Source organism: Pseudophryne corroboree, chromosome 3, assembly GCF_028390025.1.
Source record: "Pseudophryne corroboree isolate aPseCor3 chromosome 3, aPseCor3.hap2, whole genome shotgun sequence".
In the NCBI taxonomy this organism is placed as follows: Eukaryota; Metazoa; Chordata; class Amphibia; order Anura; family Myobatrachidae; genus Pseudophryne; species Pseudophryne corroboree.
Genome location: NC_086446.1, coordinates 322,900,109 through 322,918,633, shown reverse-complemented (window position 1 = coordinate 322,918,633; position 18,525 = coordinate 322,900,109). Strand labels below are relative to the sequence as shown.

Here is an 18,525-nt window from a genome sequence, read left to right as displayed (position 1 = left end):
TTCTCAGCGACTTACTCCTTCCCCTAAAATGATAAATAAGCTAGTCGCAATAATCACTCCACGTCTGATGATCCTGAAGAAAAAAAGGTGGATATTTCACAACCGATGATTTTTAGAAACACTGAAAGTGCTGTGTGCAATTGGTATAATCAAAGCTGTGCTAATATATAGAGTGTCTCTGTTAGCCCAGCCTCTAGAAAAAATGCAAAAGTATTACTCCTTCCCCTAAAGTCAGTAAAATTCCACGTCTGGTGATCCTGAAGAGGGAAAGTGACTATTTCACAGCTGATGATCTTTAAAGCACTGAAAGTGCCGTGTGCAATCAGTATGGTCAAAGCTGTGCTGTTATCGTTATTTCTCTCTATGAGCCCAGCCTCAATAAGTATGCATGTAATTCAGGCTGTACAGTACCTCGTTATGGTTTCTCCACAGAACTTTCCGTGTACAGTGTCCAAAATTAAGGCTGTCCCTGAGGTAGATGTGGTACAAATTCCGCCGGCGGATTCCCGTACCCGCTGCTCTTAGCGCTAAGCAGCGTTGTATGAGATCGATACGTTCTGCGCTCTACGCGTTTCACCTACAAGAGGCTTCGTCAGGATGGCAGATAAGTCGATCTGTACCCATTCACCTCTTTTATAGGGACATTGTATAAACCACGGACTGTAACTTCCTCTCCTTTGAGCGTTCCAGTGCTATTATCATTTCCTGGATGTGTTTTCCTGTGATGTCGTGCGTTCCACAGTTAGGAATACTTCCTGTATATGTGTTCCAAGGCAGAAAACTCCTCTTTATTTCACTTTATATTCCTATCATATAAATCGTCAAAGATAATAATGATATGGTAGACGGATATTATTAATCTACTTTCTCCTACACTACTTCATGGCAGCCCTTACTCTTGGGATTGTATCCCATTCCTAGACTTAGACAGGGAATCCTTTCAACACTTTAGGACCACCCACCTTGGGTATATAGCCCTGCTCCTCCCCTTCCTCCATTAGTCTTTTTCCTGTCTCCTAGCTAATGACAGGGGATTATGTGTTTGATTTTTGAGAACTTCTTACCTCTATTCCCAGTAATACGCCTCTGTGTAGCCGTACTGGAAGAGGGTGGCTCCCTGGAGAAGGCAGAGTGTGCTTGGGGCGATTGTAAGTCCCCGCTGTTCAGCTTAAGGTGTCCGCCCGCTGTTTTGCTGCTGGTCCCTCTCCCTAGTGCCGCTGTCTGAAGCCGTCTCCCCGGGTGCTTTGCTCCGCTAGCCGCAGCGCCTGTATCTCCGGCGAGACCGGAAGTGCGGGTGGCCGGAAGGGCAGCGGGGCGAAGGGGATGTGCGGCTGGCGGGCGGAAGCGCTGTGAGAGACAGCGTGCGGCGGTTGGCGGGCGGAAGTGCTGGGGCGGCCGGCCTGTAGCTGGGACGGTCTGCTCAGCGCCGCTCTCTATGATCTTTTGGAGCTTAAATATGGCGCTGCACACTAGGAGTGAGAGTCTCCTATGAGCTGGGCAGGTGTATGCTTACCAGCAGGATGGATAGAGAGCCTTCTCCCCATAAGCCGATGAGTGCCCGGAAGAGGTAAGTCCTCATAGAGGATATGGTTTTTGATTTTCTGCGTGGTTAGGATTTTAATGTAGTGCTACTGCTGTTCATTTTTTAGTGTGTCTCCTCCTAAGAAGAGGCTATGCAAGAAGAGGCATATGGATATACAGTGTGCAGCATGTGATAAGATCTTTTCTTCCACTGAGAATGTGAAGTTCTGTGAGGACTGTATACAGAGTGACACTCAGCAGGCCAGTCAAACCAGTCAGATTCAGCAATTGAAGGACTGGATGAAGAGGTCTTTTGTTACGAGAGAACAGCTGGCTGATTTGCAGGGAAATAAGAGGTCTAGATCCCTGGCTAGTATTGACTCTCAGGACGAGTCAGCCTCTTTGTATGCTGATTATCAGGTTTCCTCTAGTTCTGGGTCAGAAGAGAAGGAGGAAGTCAGAGAGTTTAATTTGGATCTCGTTGACAGTCTCTTAAAGAATATATTTAAGACCATGAACTATAGGCAAAAGGATAAAGGAGATGAAGATAAGGATGTCTTGTTTGGAGATAAGTCCAAAAGGAGCAGATACTTTCCGGTTCACAGAGCATTGAAGGATGTAGTGTCTAAGGAGTGGCAAAACATAGATAAGAGACTTGGAAGTATTAAACGAGTGGATCGGATGTTTCCAGTAGAAGGTGAGCAATTTCTGGGCTAGTGCACAGTGCCTAAGATTGATGCGGCAGTGGCAGAAATGGTGTCTAAAACTACGATTCTGTTAGAGGACGGAGCTGTCCTTAAGGATGGCATGGATAAGCGTATGGAGAGTGCGCTAAAGAAATTACATATGTCCTCGGCAGTATCCTTAAGGTCCGGTGTGGCTGTGGCATCTGTTTCCAGAGCTTTGAGAGTTTGGGGATCAGTGTTGTCCACAGATATTGAAGAGAAAATCTCAAGGCAATATTTGCAGAGAAGCCTGGGTATTATGCTCAAGGGCATAGAGTATCTGTGCGAAGCTTCTTTGGATGTGTTAGATTTCGCAGCGAAATCCATGGCGGCAGGCGTTATGGCTAGAAGAGCTTTGTGGCTTAGATCATGGTCGGCGGATATGCATTCCAAGAACCGGTTGGTGTCATTACCGTATGAGGGTTCCCTATTATTTGGAAATAAGCTTGAGGCTATTATACAAAAGATGTCAGGGGGTAAGTCAGCGAGGCTGCCTCAGGACAAGAGGAATAAATTTCCGTTTCCTTCTTCTAAACAACAATTTAAGGAAGCGAGAAGTTATAGGCCGGGGCGAGCTTATATGGGAAGGTATTCCTCAGGGACGAGTAGGCAGTCCTTTCGCCAGGCCTATAGGAGAGGTGGACGGAGACAATGACTGTCGCGGAGTTCTGGTATCCTTTCCGGTGGGAGCCAGGCTCCAGAAGTTTGCCAGTCTCTGGCAGTATTCAATTCAGGACACTTGGGTACTGGATGTGATATCTCAGGGATACCGGATAGAGTTTTCCGAAGTTCCAAAGAGGGACAAATTTGTGAGTTCAAGAAGCCCAGCTGCGAGTCTGGAACTAAAGGCTCTGGAAGACAGTTTGGAAAAATTGATCCAGGTGAATGCGGTAGAGCCTGTTCCGCCTTCAGAAAGAAAGAGGGGATTTTATTCCAGAATTTTTCTGATAAGAAAGGCGTCGGGAGATTTCAGAACGATACTAGATCTCAGACAGCTCAACGATTATGTGAAGACGATAAAATTTCGTATGGAGACGATGAAATCCATTCTGTCAGGGGTAAGGAAGGAGGATTTCCTAGCGTCCATAGACCTAGAGGATGCTTACTTTCATGTGCCGGTACACACACGGCACAGAAGATACCTGAGGTTTTCGGTCATGGGCAAGCATTTTCAGTTTACATGCCTCCCTTTCGGTCTGAAGTCGTCTCCAAGGATATTTACCAAGGTGCTGTCGGCACTGGTAACCGTAATAAGAGGTCAAAGAATTGCAATTTGGGCATATCTAGACGATCTACTAGTGTGCGGAGAGTCAAAACAGGAAGTAAAGATGGCGTTAGAAGTGACGCTGCAGATCCTACAAGAACATGGCTGGTTAATAAATTGGAAGAAAAGTCAACTAGAACCAAGACAAGAAATTCAGTTTCTTGGAGTACAGGTGGATACTGCCAATTATACAATAGGTCTGTCAGAAGAAAGATGCTCGAAGATTCGGAGTCTGGCTTCTTTACTAAGGGAATGCAACAGTGTGACTCTGCGTCAGGGGATGAGTCTTTTGGGTATGATGGCCTCCTCCATAGACGTGGTCCCGTGGGCGAGATGGCGGATGAGGGGCCTTCAGCTAGAGATACTAGGCTATTGTCGGAGACGTTATTCCCTGAATCATCGCATAGGGTTAAGTCAAGGGGCAAAACGTTCTCTAGACTGGTGGATGGAAACAGAACTGGTCGACAGGAAGACGACTCTGTCGGATCGTCACTTCCTCATTCTAACAACAGATGCAAGTGCAGTCGGTTGGGGGGCGCACTTGTTGCAACAGAACTGCCAAGGAAGGTGGAACCACCAGGAGAGAAGATTATCCTCAAACCACAGGGAAATGAGAGCTGTGTGGAAGGCGATGAAATATTTCCAGAAGCAGTTACAGGGGAAACATCTCAGGATATTTTCAGACAATGTAGCAGTGGTAGCCTACCTCAATCGGCAAGGAGGCACCAGAAGTCATGTATTAATGGAAGAGGTGTCAAACATACTTCATTGGGCGGAACGTCATCTAGAATCCCTATCAGCACTACATGTTCCCGGAGTAGACAATTACGTGGCAGATTTCCTCAGCAGACAAGAGGTGTTACCGGGAGAGTGGGAATTGAACGACGCAGTGTTCAATCAGATTGTACAACGGTTCGGCCAGCCACAGGTGGATCTGATGGCCACACACGTCAATACGAAAGTTCCTCTGTTCTTCTCCCGATATCATCTCCCAGGATCAAGCGGGGTGGATGTCTTCTCTCTCCCATGGGGGTTCAGACTAGCATATGTTTTTCCTCCGTTTCCAATGATTGCACGTATTCTAAGGAAGATCAGAGAAGAGAGGGCGCAGGTCATAATAGTTCTTCCATATTGGCCAAAGAGAGCGTGGTTTCCTTCAGTACTGAGGATGGCAGCAGGGGAACCTTTGACGTTGCCGCTAATAACGGATCTATTGCATCAGGGTCCATTGCTGCACCCGAATTTGCGACAACTGCATTTGACGGCATGGAAATTGAACGGCAATTATTGAGAGATAAAGGGTTGTCTGAGCAAGTTGTTAATTTGTTGATTCAGTCGAGAAAGAAGGTATCCTCTAAGATCTACTATAGAGTCTGGAAAACTTTCATTGCCTGGTCGGGCTCAAGATTTAACCCGCAGGAAGCAGAGACATCGCAGGTCCTTCAATTCTTGTTTGATGGATTTGAGAAGGGGCTGGCGGTATCTACCATCAAGGTCCAGATAGCAGCACTGAGTGTCCTATTGGAGAGAAGATTATCTGATGAGAGCTTAGTGAGGAAGTTCTGTCAGGCAATTAAAAGGATAAGACCTCGCTTCAGGTCGGTGGTCGCTCCGTGGGATCTGAATTTAGTTTTAAATTCATTAATGTTGTCTCCGTTTGAGCCATTGCAGGACGTCTCAGTTAAATTTCTAACTTGGAAAGTAGTGTTCCTGGTAGCCATTACGTCAGCCAGAAGAGTTGGAGAGCTACAGGCCCTGTGGTCAGAGGAGCCCTACCTTAATTTCCTTCCGGGTAGACTTGTTTTAAGGACTAATCCAGAATTTTTGCCTAAGGTGGTGTCAGATTTCCATTTGAACCAAGACATCGTGTTACCATCATTCTACCCACAGCCGCAGAATGAGGAAGAAAAGAGAATGCATAGTTTGGATCTAATCAGAGCAATTTCAGTGTATCTGAATAGAGTGAAAGAGTTCCGTAAGACGAAACACCTGTTTGTATTATATTCAGGTGCAAGGAAGGGTGAGAAACCTACGAAACAGACCATCTCCAGATGGATCACAGAACTCCTGGCGTTTATTTACAAACAGAATGGTCAAGAGGTTCCGGAGCAGCTAAAGGCACACTCTACCAGGGCCATGGCAGCTTCCTGGGCTAAGAAGGCAAGGCTTTTGGCGAAGGATATATGTGCAGCAGCCACATGGTCTTCTATTCATACATTCTCCAGTCATTATGCGGTGGATGTTATGGAGGCACACTTTGGGAAACGTGTCTTTGATGCAGCATTGAATTAAACAAATTATAGTTTTCAGCATTGACAAGATGTCTGTGGTATTTTTTTTTATTGCCCTCCCTTTATTGAGTGTTGGTATATCCCAAGAGTAAGGGCTGCCATGAAGTAGTGTAGGAGAAAAAAGCAAATTATACTTACCGATAATTTCATTTCTCCGAGGTACTTCATGGCAGCCTACAATATACCCTCCCTTGGTGAAGTTTAAATATAGTCTGGTCACAGGAGACACTCAAAAGACTAATGGAGGAAGGGGAGGAGCAGGGCTATATACCCAAGGTGGGTGGTCCTAAAGTGTTGAAAGGATTCCCTGTCTAAGTCTAGGAATGGGATACAATCCCAAGAGTAAGGGCTGCCATGAAGTACCTCGGAGAAATGAAATTATCGGTAAGTATAATTTGCTTTTTTCCTTCTTACAACCATATAACATAAAACAGTGCACTTAATAATTAAAACTCTAAAAAATCTAAAAGCTTTCCTCATTAAGGATATATTATATATCCAAAAATAATGCTGGACCCTATTTTTTACTTTCTAAACCCCACTGTCTCACTAACTAGAATATTTGAGACACCCATAGTACATCTATTTTAAATCTAAAAATTAAAATAGAATCACATTCCATTTTAAAATGTAAATCATATGTTTACCCAATCCTAACGTAAAAAAGGCAAAAGGCATAAGATCAAAATCAACATTAAGCCCCTTGGGAGTAAGGGTGTTCATTTGATATTTATCAAATGAACACCCTTACTCCCAAGGGGCTTAATGTTGATTTTGATCTTATGCCTTTTTTACGTTAGGATTGGGTAAACATATGATTTACATTTTAAAATGGAATGTGATTGAATTTTAATTTTAGATTTAAAATAGATGTACTATGGGTGTCTCAAATATTCTAGTTAGTGAGACAGTGGGGTTTAGAAAGTAAAAAATAGGGTCCAGCATTATTTTTGGATATATAATATATCCTTAATGAGGAAAGCTTTTAGAGTTTTAATTATTAAGTGCACTGTTTTATGTTATATGGTTGTAAGAAGGAAAGTAGATTAATAATATCCATCTACCATATCATTATTATCTTTGACGATTTATATGATAGGAATATAAAGTGAAATAAAGAGGAGTTTTCTGCCTTGGAACGCATATACAGGAAGTATTCCTAACTGTGGAACGCACGACATCACAGGAAAACACATCCAGGAAATGATAATAGCACTGGAACGCTCAAAGGAGAGGAAGTTACAGTCCGTGGTTTATACAATGTCCCTATAAAAGAGGTGAATGGGTACGGATCGACTTATCTGCCATCCTGACGAAGCCTCTTGTAGGTGAAACGCGTAGAGCGCAGAACGTATCGATCTCATACAACGCTGCTTAGCGCTAAGAGCAGCGGGTACGGGAATCCGCCGGCGGAATTTGTACCACATCTACCTCGGGGACAGCCTTCACTTTGGACACTGTACACGGAAAGTTCTGTGGAGAAACCATAACGAGGTACTGTACAGCCTGAATTACATGCATACTTATTGAGGCTGGGCTCATAGAGAGAAATAACGATAACAGCACAGCTTTGACCATACTGATTGCACACGGCACTTTCAGTGCTTTAAAGATCATCAGCTGTGAAATATTCACTTTCCCTCTTCAGGATCACCAGACGTGGAATTTTACTGACTTTAGGGGAAGGAGTAATACTTTTGCATTTTTTCTAGAGGCTGGGCTAACAGAGACACTCTATATATTAGCACAGCTTTGATTATACCAATTGCACACAGCACTTTCAGTGTTTCTAAAAATCATCGGTTGTGAAATATCCACCTTTTTTTCTTCAGGATCATCAGACGTGGAGTGATTATTGCGACTAGCTCATTTATCATTTTAGGGGAAGGAGTAAGTCGCTGAGAAGCGCACCCCCTCTGCAGTTAATTATCTAGAGACTGTATATGCATTTGAAAGAACTGAGCAATATTTTGTGTTAATTCACCTTTTTACGTTACATGTAGTTTGTCTTTTGTTTGTGTTTACCGGTAATAGGTTGTTTCACTAACTCAATATTCATGTTGTTTTTTAACAAACATTAATTCTTTTCTAAATAAAAAACATATGTTTGGAAAAATACTTTTGATTCATAATTTTTATTATCCTATAATTTGCGCTGGGGAAATTGTTTTTTTAAGTTTAAAGTGCTCTTTCTACTGGCCATGGCGTCAACTAGAAGAGTGTCAGATTTAGGGGCATTGTTATGTCATCCTCCATTTCTGCTTTTTTTTTTTTTAATCCAGATAGAGCGGTTCTCAGAACTAAGTCTGGGTATCTTCCTAAGGTGTTGTCTAAATTCCACCTTAAATGAAGAAATTGTAGTCCCTGCTTTCCATGATGCATCGCTGGACGCGGTCCATGCCTTAAGGATCTACGTGGATCGTACCAGTGCCATCAGAAAGACGGATGCTCTCTTCGTTCTCTACGGATTTCACAAGAGAGGATGGGCCTGCTTTATAAGCAGACACTGGCAGGGTGGCTTTGGATAACAATTTCAGAAGCATATTCTCAAGTTGATCTCACTGTGTCGGCTAATGTCTCTGTTCACTCTACTCATAAGGTAGGTCCGTCATGGGCAGCACAACGTGGTGCTTCAGCAGAACAGGTATGTAAGGCAGCCACATGGTCTTCCATTAACACATTCATTAGACATTATGCCATGGATATCTTTGCCTCTCAGGACGCTGAATTCGGGCGAAGGATTCTCCTGTTCAATCAGGAGCGTCTAAATTGCTTTGGGAAATCCCATTGTTATCCTGAGGCCGTGCTGGAGAAATATACGTCATGGTAAGAACTTACCGTTGATAACGGTATTTCTCCTAAGTCCACAAGTTCCACAGGGATCCCACCCTGATGCACCTGATTTGAGGATCCTTTTACTCGCTAACCTCTTCCTTCTTGTACGGAAGGGTGTGTATGTGTGTTCTTCTCACCTGATTAGGGCTATCTATGATGCTCCTGCCTTGAGCTTTGGGAAAACAACTGATTTGCCTGAGCCAGGAGGCGGGGATATATGGACGGGCCCGTTGCGTGCTGGGAGGCCGAAAAGCTTTGACCGATTGGTGCAAATCCGCTGTTGCTTCATCATATCCCAATGTTATCCTGTGGAACCTGTGGACTTAGGAGAAATACCGTTATCAACTGTAAGTTCTTACCATAATGTATATTTCGCATGCAGTTACAGCCGCGTTCGCACACAGAATATAGGCATTCCGCATATCATTTTAATTAGCGGATTCTGCTTGTGCATCTTATTTGCATAGCGATGCAAATAAGATGCATTTTTACCAACATTAGCAAAGTTGCACAGGAACTGCCAGCTCACTCACGCCAGGCATCTCGCGGTGCTTGGCGTATTCAGGCTAGATGTATGAGGACAAATATGTGCAAGTACATGGTCGAAAAAGCTTAAACAGCCTAATAAAAGAAAACCAAGAGAGCGCTAATTCACATTTGATGTGGATTTTTATTTATATTAAATGAATAAATAGCAATGTTTAAAACAATTATACTTAATGCCGGCCGGCAAAAAACACTTTCACCACATAAAATGCAATATCTCTAAAACAGGATAACTCCTTTAAACAAAGAATTTGCATGAATCTATAATTGTAGCTACCTCTGTTCTAATAAGTGAATGCTTCACAATTTGTTCATGAACTGTGGGTATAATTAATTAAACATGGATCCAATATTACCCACAAAGTTTGTGCAAAGTCTCTCCAAGGCAATAAAGGCTGTATTAAGTAGCTTTTTAGACTCTTGCTACAATATATCAGTCCACGTATCAGAATACAAAGAAATGATGACGGTATTCTTGGATATACTCATGAAAGCAATGAGTCACTTATGAGTTGGCATTCAAATGAGCTATAGTAATTGTTAACAATTGTTTTGAATGGTAACTATTTGTTCTTAGGTAAATATATTGTTATGCCCATTTTTTTCAACTGATATTGAAGTCAGTACATCCGTGGCATACACTGAACAATATAGAATGGTCGTTTGTATAACATGCAAATGTCTCTGAAATGATCACAGTGCGTGTGATAGTGCTCCCGGTTAACCCACCGATCACCTGTTAGAAGCGGAACTTGGTTTTCTCATTTGACCACGGCAAAGATAGTTCGTCCTCCCGGCCTTTGATTGTACTTGCTTGTACTTACAGCCTTATCCGGAGTCCGTGAATATGAGCTGGTTGAAAAGTTCACTTCTCAGGTGTCGGTTCACACCGATCGGCTGGTGTGGATTCCTCCGCTGTAGTTTGCAGGCAATGAACGACAGACGCGTTTCTCCGCCTACTCCTCAGTATCGGCGGCTTCCTCAGTGTCATGAGCCTAGTTTTAGAGTACCCAAGCCATCACAGAGTGAAATCTCTTGTCTTGCCTCAAGCACTACATACAGTTCCATGAAAGTTTATGTTCTCCTCCTCTTAAATGGTAACAATTCAGTGTTCACCAAGAAAATATGAGAAGCAAATTGTGGGCAATAGATCCTCTGTGATGGCCTCACTTTGCTCGTTTGTATATAATCTCTGTCCTATTTGTTTATATGTAATATAGTGCAATTCAGTTAGCAACAATGTGCGACTGTACACCGCTTAATACGATCAGATGTTCCTGCATACCTCTGTTAAAGCTGTGATGGTGGCTGCACAGTGCCAGAGAAATAGCCATAACGGCTACACCCCATAGCTATTGTCACTAATTTATGTCCTACACTCTGACTCTTTCCATCTCTCACTACTCCTCTTATAGCAAATAAAAGTGATGATGAATGAAGAAGACATGGATACGTATGTGTTTGCAGTTGGTACTCGGAAGACCCTTGCTCGGCTGCAGAAAGAAATGCAGGACTTGGTAAGGTTACTTTATATTAGCCATATATAGGGGGTAATTCAGACCTGATCGCTCGCTAGCGTTTTTTGCAGGGCTGCGATCAGGTCAGAACTGTGTATGCATATGCACTGCAATGCGCAGGCGCGTCGCACATGTACAAAGCGGATCGCCGCTCAGCGATGGGTTTGTGTGAAGAATGGATTTGCATGGGCATTCGAAAGGAGATTGACAGGAAGAAGCAGTTTGTGGGTGGCAACTGACCGTTTTCTGGGAGTTGTTGTAAAAACGCAGGTGTGTCCAAGCGTTTGCAGGGAGGGTTCCTGACGTCCCTTTCCGGTCCCGGACAGGCTGAAGTGAGTTCAGTCTCTGGGCTACTCAGAGACTGCACAAGATCTGGTCGTACATCTCTGCTACACATGCGTTCGCACACTCGCAAAGCGAAAATACACTCCCCTATGGGCGGCGACTATCTGTTCGCAGCAATGGAAAAAAAAACCCTAGCGAGCGATCAGGTCTGAATTAGGCCCATAGTCTGACAGAGATGTGGTTGCCTGGATAGTGTGATAGAAACTTGTTAACATGCCTGTTTTCCTGTGTGCAGAGTGAGTTTTGCAGCGACAAGCCCAAATCTGCAGCCAAGCTGGGTTTACCGGAGTCTCTGGCCATTCTTTCTGAGATGGGAGAGGTGACAGATGGTGTCCTGGACACTAAGGTGAGGACATTGTTGCTAACAGCTCTTTTTCAGTTGTCTCTTTCTCCATCTTCATCCGTTTATAATGTTCTCTCTTCCACAGATGGTTCATTTCCTAACACATTATGCTGATAAGATTGAATCCATCCATTTCTCGGACCAATTTTCTGGTCCAAAGATTATGCAAGAGTAAGTACTATTAGAAGTCTCTGCACTTAAATGCTTTTAATGCGTTGTAAAATTATTTTTTAAACGCTGAACCTATTCTTTTAAGTAGACCTGTCTCTAGGGGCAAACATTTGTTGTTGTGTAGACTTCACTGGGAACATTAAATTGTTTCCCCTTTAAAACCACAGATAAATAGTGTGAATGGTGTGAATGTAATAGTACACTGAGATCCAGTAAATGAAGTGTTGTATTATGCTTAAACAAACAACAAGTATATGCAGTTCTCTTAGGCACTTCTGTGTACCACTACTTGTTAATACTGTAATAAAGGAAATAAGATAGGATATACTGTTGGAAAAGAAAATGTCTCTTTTAAAAGTTCATCACAGTCTATACTGCAGATTGCGGCGTCCCTTACATCTGCACGTTGTGTGTGTTTCTGCTTAATAAGGCAGTAATGAAATTAGAGCGAGTCAAAAATATCCTCCGGGGTCTTCACTGTGTGATAAGCTAACGGGGTTAAATGCACAAAGTAGGATAACAATGGGGCTCCGGACTGGTCTGTCCTCTCTCACCCCAGCTCCCCGTGGTGCGTCCTGGTACAGACGCCCCGCTGGGTCCGGTCGGTCTGAGTGGTAAACCTATCTAGGGTAAGGGGGAACTCCGCGCTCTGCAGAGCGGCCAGCTGTGCAACCCCCACAGCGTACGGAGACTCGCCTGTCACCGTCTCCTGCTGTCCATCGTGCTCAGTCACCGGCTTCCTCGCCTCGTCGTCCGTGCTGCGGATGCCTGGTTATGCTGTTGATTTCAGGGTTTCCCGGTCACGTGACCGGGTCGTTTCTCCGTAGTGAGCGTCGCTCTGTACTTCTCCCAGAGGAAGGCCCAGCAGAGGCTGAAACACGTTGGAGCTACAACTGACTTATGCTGAATTAACATCCACTGTACAGAGCGCTCACTACGGAGGAACGACCCGGTCACGTGACCGGGAAATCAACAGCGTAACCAGGCAACTGCAGCACAGATGACGAGGGGAGGAAGCCGGTGACTGAGCACAATGGACAGCAGGAGAAGGTGACAGGTGAGTCTCCGTACGCGGTGGGGGTTGCACAGCTGGCCGCTCTGCAGAGCGCTATCTGAGTTTCCCCTTACCCTAGACAGGTTTACCTCTCAGACTGACCGGCGCCCAGGGGGGCGTCTGTACCAGGACGCACCACGGGGAGCTGGGGTGAGAGAGGACAGACCAGTCCGGAGCCCCATTGTTATCCTACTTTGTGCATTTAACCCCGTTAGCTTATCACACAGTGAAGACCCCGGAGGACATTTTTGACTCGCTCTAATTTCATTACTGCCTTATTATGCAGAAACACACACAACGTGCAGATGTAAGGGACGCCGCAATCTGCAGTATAGACTGTGATGAACTTTTAAAGAGACATTTTCTTTTCCAACAGTATATCCTATCTTATTTCCTTTATTACAGTATTAACAAGTAGTGGTACACAGAAGTGCCTAAGAGAACTGCATATACTTGTTGTTTGTTTAAGCATAATACAACACTTCATTTACTGGATCTCAGTGTACTAATACATTCACACCATTTGCGCTATTTGTCTGTGGTTTTAAAGGGGGAGACAATTTAATATCCTCCTTTATTACCATCTGCTTCAGACAAAACTATATACAGATTAGTAGAACATGTATAGTCACAGGAGCCAGAATTGAGCGCAGCACTAAATTCTATAAATAATTATTGCTAAGTAGGCTGGTCACCAACAAGTGCAGCAGCTCGTTCGGACAAGAAGATACTGTTAACTGTGCGCAGTTAACCCTAACCATTGTTTACTGGGAACATTGTTCTGTAAATGGAATATAAAGATATAATTATAACCTTCATAGCTATTGCGGGGGCTAGAGTCAGTGGTCAGCATTGCTGCAACCCATCGATTGGTCAGAATTGAACCCAGTGTGCTATCTGTATTACAGGGTATGCGGTTAATACGCCACCTGTCGGGATCCGGACTCCCAACAGGCAGCTAAATGCTGATGGTCGGAATCCCAACCGCCGCCCAGTATTCCCACTCGGGTGGTTGGGTCCATGCCACCACCCGAGTGGGAATATTCACTCTCCACCTGGCCCAATGCATGGCGAGGGGACTCGCTGCTGGTATGCCGCTGCTCGGATACTGACAGCCGGCACCCCGACAACCGGTATATTGTATGTAATCCCATTATAGTGGTGCTTTTTCAAGGCGTTTTGGGGTTCCTCCCAGTTTATTCTAAAAACACACTGGTTTGACTTCAGATTATATTATCCTATCTATGTGTTCTGTAGTTGTGGCAGGTAACTGTGTGTGTGTGTGTGTGTGTGTGTGTGTGTGTGTGTGTGTGTGTACACATGGTTATGTCTGTGGTAGGGAAATTACATTGTAAGTTCCACTAAGACAGGGACTGCATTGGCAATCTGATTGAGCTGTGTAATATATTGGTGTTTTATACAAGTGATACAGAATGGGGCACTCTTTTGAAATTGTTTGCTGAATATAAGTTACATATGCACCATGCGTAGGATAGTACAGATACTTTGTTTAATGTGCTTGATGAATTCTGAATGAGGGAATGCCCTGCATGGCAGGATTTGTTATGAACCGAGCATACAATTGCTCTTATGCTGCTGTGTATTCTAGGGAAGGGCAGCCTCTCAAACTGCCAGAGACCAAGCGGACTCTTCTGTTTACATTTAATGGTAAGTGGAAGTGAATTGCGTGCAAGATGCTGTCTATGGGACAAGTTAAAGGAGTTTCTTGATGATGATGTCTGTTTTTCTAATCTGTCAGTGCCTGGAGCAGGAAACGCATCTGTAAAAGACATGGAATCCCTTTTGCCACTGATGAACATGGTGATTTACAGCATTGACAAAGTGAGAAAGTTCCGTCTGAACAGAGAGGTGGGTGTTCTAGTGCAGATATCTATCAGAGTAGGGCACGGACATACACAGTCACACTGTCATTGCTTATAAAACTCTGTGCGCCAATTTCAGGGTAAAATTAAAGCTGATAAGAACCGTGCCCGTGTGGAGGAGAACTTCCTGAAACTTACACATGTGCAGCGGCAAGAGGCCGCTCAGACCCGACGTGAGGAGAAGAAGCGAGCAGAAAAAGAGCGCATCATGAATGAGGAGGATCCTGACAAGCAACGGCGACTTGAGGTATGCAAGTGGTTAATGAGAAGATGAATTGTTTGATTTCTTTGTTTTACCATAATTCTGTGTAACACTGCAGTCAGTTGTATAAGTATTAGTGTTCACTCTGGGATAATTTTAGGGCAAGGTGCTGATCATTGAGGAGGGCACATTTTTATTTTGAAGGGCACATTTTTGATGTGACGCTTTACGCACAAAGCATAGCGCAAATGTTTGTAGTTTTTGTACATACATTTTCCTCTTAGTATATCATATACCCATACATACATATAGGACACCAATGTAACACCCAACATCTGTACTGAGCAACATACTGTATATGTCCAGTCTTCTGGAAAGATTGGCTATAGCATATACATAAGTAGATAATTATAAATGTCTCCTCCAGTGCTGAAGTGGTTATAATCCGTATGTGTTATAAAACAAAAGTTAAGCAGAGGGTTAAAATATATAGGTTAAAAAAAAGAATCTGTTGTACTAGGGAAATACTGTAAGCAGTATCTGCTCACTGCTTACCCTGTTCTTTCCCTCTTTATCAGGGTGCTGTGCTTTGCAGGCAGCCACAAAAGTGATGTCATTTACAGTCCCTCATCTGCCATCCAGTTCGCTAAGGATAGAAATTGTGCTCCAATTTCAGAGATGGTCAGGGAGTAGACAACACCATTGTAATATGCACTCTGACTGTTGCATTCTGTATACAAGGGGGTGATTTATGGTCCTGCAAGGTGCACTGAAAAAGGGCAGGGTGCTTTTTCACATTTCAAAAATGGGCAGGGTGCAGCACCCTGCTGAAACAGCCTAGAAGGAACACTGAGTATAATAATACCTTTGTCACCGTGTTTTTCTTTTATTACGAGAGAAGGGAAAATGAAGTCGATATTAACATGCTTCTGGCTCCACCATATTACTTTGCGCTGAACAATATTAATATGTAAACTATAAGCGATTTAGCCACAAAAACTAAACTCCTTGAGTAGAGGTTACGACTTTAATTCCTATCTTTTCAGTGTGGTCATTTCCTGTGCTTATATAGTATATGTAGAAGTGTATTCATTTCTTTCTACATCTTTCCATGCAGACTGCATGGAGAACATACATTTTGAACTGGTTTATGTTCTGATTTATTGTCACCGCCTATTACTTTCCCGCTGTTGCTCATTTGTCTCTATCTCCATTTGAGCATGGCTGGCAAGTACCATATTTAACCAATTTCTGACCACTGATGGTATGTTAGCTTGACCGCACTTGTATAAATTGCTTATGCAAATGGTGGCCATGCCGTACACGTGTACTTATTCACCTAGAATTTTTTTGGCGATGTACGGTGCAACTTGCGCCATGGATCTGGACTTTGGCACTTTAGCGTCTTTATCGCACTGCAGGATTTTAATGTGCCGGAAGGGCTTAGAACAGTGATGGCTAACCTTGACACTCCAGCTGTTGTTGAACTACACATCCCAGCATGCCCTGCATCAGTTTTAGTATGGCCAAATAACAAAACTGTAGCAGGACATGCTGGGATATGTAGTTCAACAACAGTTGGAGTGTCAAGGTTAGCCATCACTAGCTTAGAATTTGTATTTTTCTCACAATCATGGCAGTGTAAATTGACTGGCGGAACGTATGGCGTGGCTCCGTCGTATCTGCTTGTTATAACACTCAAATCCACTTTTTGTGTTCAGGATACACATTGCATTAGTAATTCAGTAAATAATACTGAGTGACGGGATGCATGTCACAGCTTAGTCTCATTTGTCATGGTGCTCCAAACGGGGATAATTGCCGTGGTTTGAGGATAGGTTAGTGAGAACACATCTTTATATTTAATAGCACTGCTGAAACCAGAGAGTCCCTGACATCCAAGCACTGAAGTTGGGAACCATTCAATAGTTAAAATATGGTTCTCCATCCACATCGATGTTGTGTTGTCTCCAACAGGAGCTGGCCATATTAGGGCAGGCGACACAATCTGTTTCGCTCTTCTATTACTAGCAATACATCACTTAAGTGTAATACAAATAATATATAGAAAACTTTTTCCATGTAACTAATCTTTGCCAAATCTTCAGTCCGCAAGAAAACATTAACGTGTAAATTTTACATAGAATGAATTTAACCCCAAATCCTGTGAACCAACCCTGCCCCATTTTTTATGAGCACAAATCTTGTACGGGGTCAGGATCCTGATGGTGAGTATTAGGATTAGTGTTTAGCACTAGGGGGAGGGTCAGGGCTAGGGATAGAGTTCTCACCGGGATCCTGTTCGCGGTCATATCGTCCCCAACCCACTTGTACAGCGTAGCTTTGAAATTGCTTTCCTTTCCAAAAAGAGAAATAACGAGTTTTATGGTAAGAACTTACCTTTGTTAAAACTCTTTCTGCGAGGTACACTGGACTCCACAAGGATAGACATAGGGGTGTAGAGTAGGATCTTGATCCGAGGCACCAACAGGCTGAAAAGCTTTGACTGTTCCCAGAATGCATAGCGCCGCCTCCTCTATAACCCCGCCTCCCTGCACAGGAGCTCAATTTTTAGTTAACCAGCCCAATGCAGTAGCAGGAAAAGAGACGACAATGGTTAGTAGCCACATACACCACACTCTCACGACAGGAGAAGTGTCAGCGGCTAATGCCATACCATCCCAAAGAAGCTAAGTGCGTCAGGGTGGGCGCCTTGTAGAGCCCAGTGTACCTCACAGAAAGAGTTTTAACAAAGGTAAGTTCTTACCATAAATCTCGTTTTCTGCTGCGGGGTACACTGGGCTCCACAAGGATAGACATAGGGAATGTCCTAAAGCAGTTCCTTATGGGAGGGGACGCACTGTAGCGGGCACAAGAACCCGGTGTCCAAAGGAAGCATCCTGGGAAGCGTCAGTATCGAAGGCATAGAACCTTATGAACGTGTTCACGGAGGACCACGTAGCCGCCTTGCACAATTGATCAAGGGTCGCACCACGGCGGGCCGCCCAAGAAGGTCCAACAGACCGAGTAGAATGGGACTTAATGTGAGCAGGAGCTGATCGACCAGCCCTCACATAAGCATGTGCAACCACCATTCTAATCCAGTTGGCCAAGGTTTGCTTGTGAGCAGGCCAGCCCCATTTGTGAAGTCCAAACAGCACAAAGAGAGAATCAGATTTCCTAATAGAAGCATTTCTCTTCACATAGATACGGAGAGCCCGTACCACATCCAAAGACCGCTCTTTGGGAGACAGATCAGGAGAAACAAGTGCCGGAACCACGATCTCCTGGTTAAGGTGGAACGAAGAAACCACCTTAGGTAAATATCCGGGACGAGTCCTAAGAACCGCCCGGTCACGGTGAAATATCAGATATAGGGAACTACAAGACAAGGCACCCAAATCCGACACTCTTCTAGCTGAAGCAATAGCCAGCAGAAACACCACCTTAAGGGAAAGCCACTTAAGATCAGCTGAACCAAGAAGTTCAAACGGAGACTCTTGTAGCACCTCCAAAACCACCGACAAGTCCCAAGGAGCCACAGGCGGGACATAAAGGAGGTTGGATACGCAACACACCCTGAGTAAAGGTATGCACATCAGGTAAGGTCGCAATCTTTCTCTGAAACCACACCGACAAGGCAGATATTTGAACCTTGAGGGAGGCCAGACGCAGGCCTAAGTTCAGGCCCTGCTGAAGAAAGGCCAACAACTTGGCTGTACTAAACTTGGAAGCGTCATAATCGTTAGATGCGCACCAAACAAAGTAAGAATGCCACACCCTATAGTAAATCCGAGCAGAAGCCGGTTTCTGGGCCCCGCAACATAG

General features: G+C 44.1%; 1 protein-coding gene across 1 annotated transcript in view; it reads left to right on the top strand.

The window, feature by feature from the left end:
• The window catches only part of CCDC47 (coiled-coil domain containing 47), a 70,610-nt gene that overhangs the window by 35,490 nt on the left and 16,595 nt on the right, over positions 1–18,525 (top strand). The window contains exons 7-12 of the mRNA XM_063959513.1: positions 10,598–10,699; positions 11,280–11,390; positions 11,473–11,558; positions 14,222–14,280; positions 14,372–14,481; positions 14,575–14,742. Coding sequence (XP_063815583.1) covers positions 10,598–10,699; positions 11,280–11,390; positions 11,473–11,558; positions 14,222–14,280; positions 14,372–14,481; positions 14,575–14,742 — 636 coding nt within the window. The remainder of the gene's footprint in view (positions 1–10,597; positions 10,700–11,279; positions 11,391–11,472; positions 11,559–14,221; positions 14,281–14,371; positions 14,482–14,574; positions 14,743–18,525) is intronic.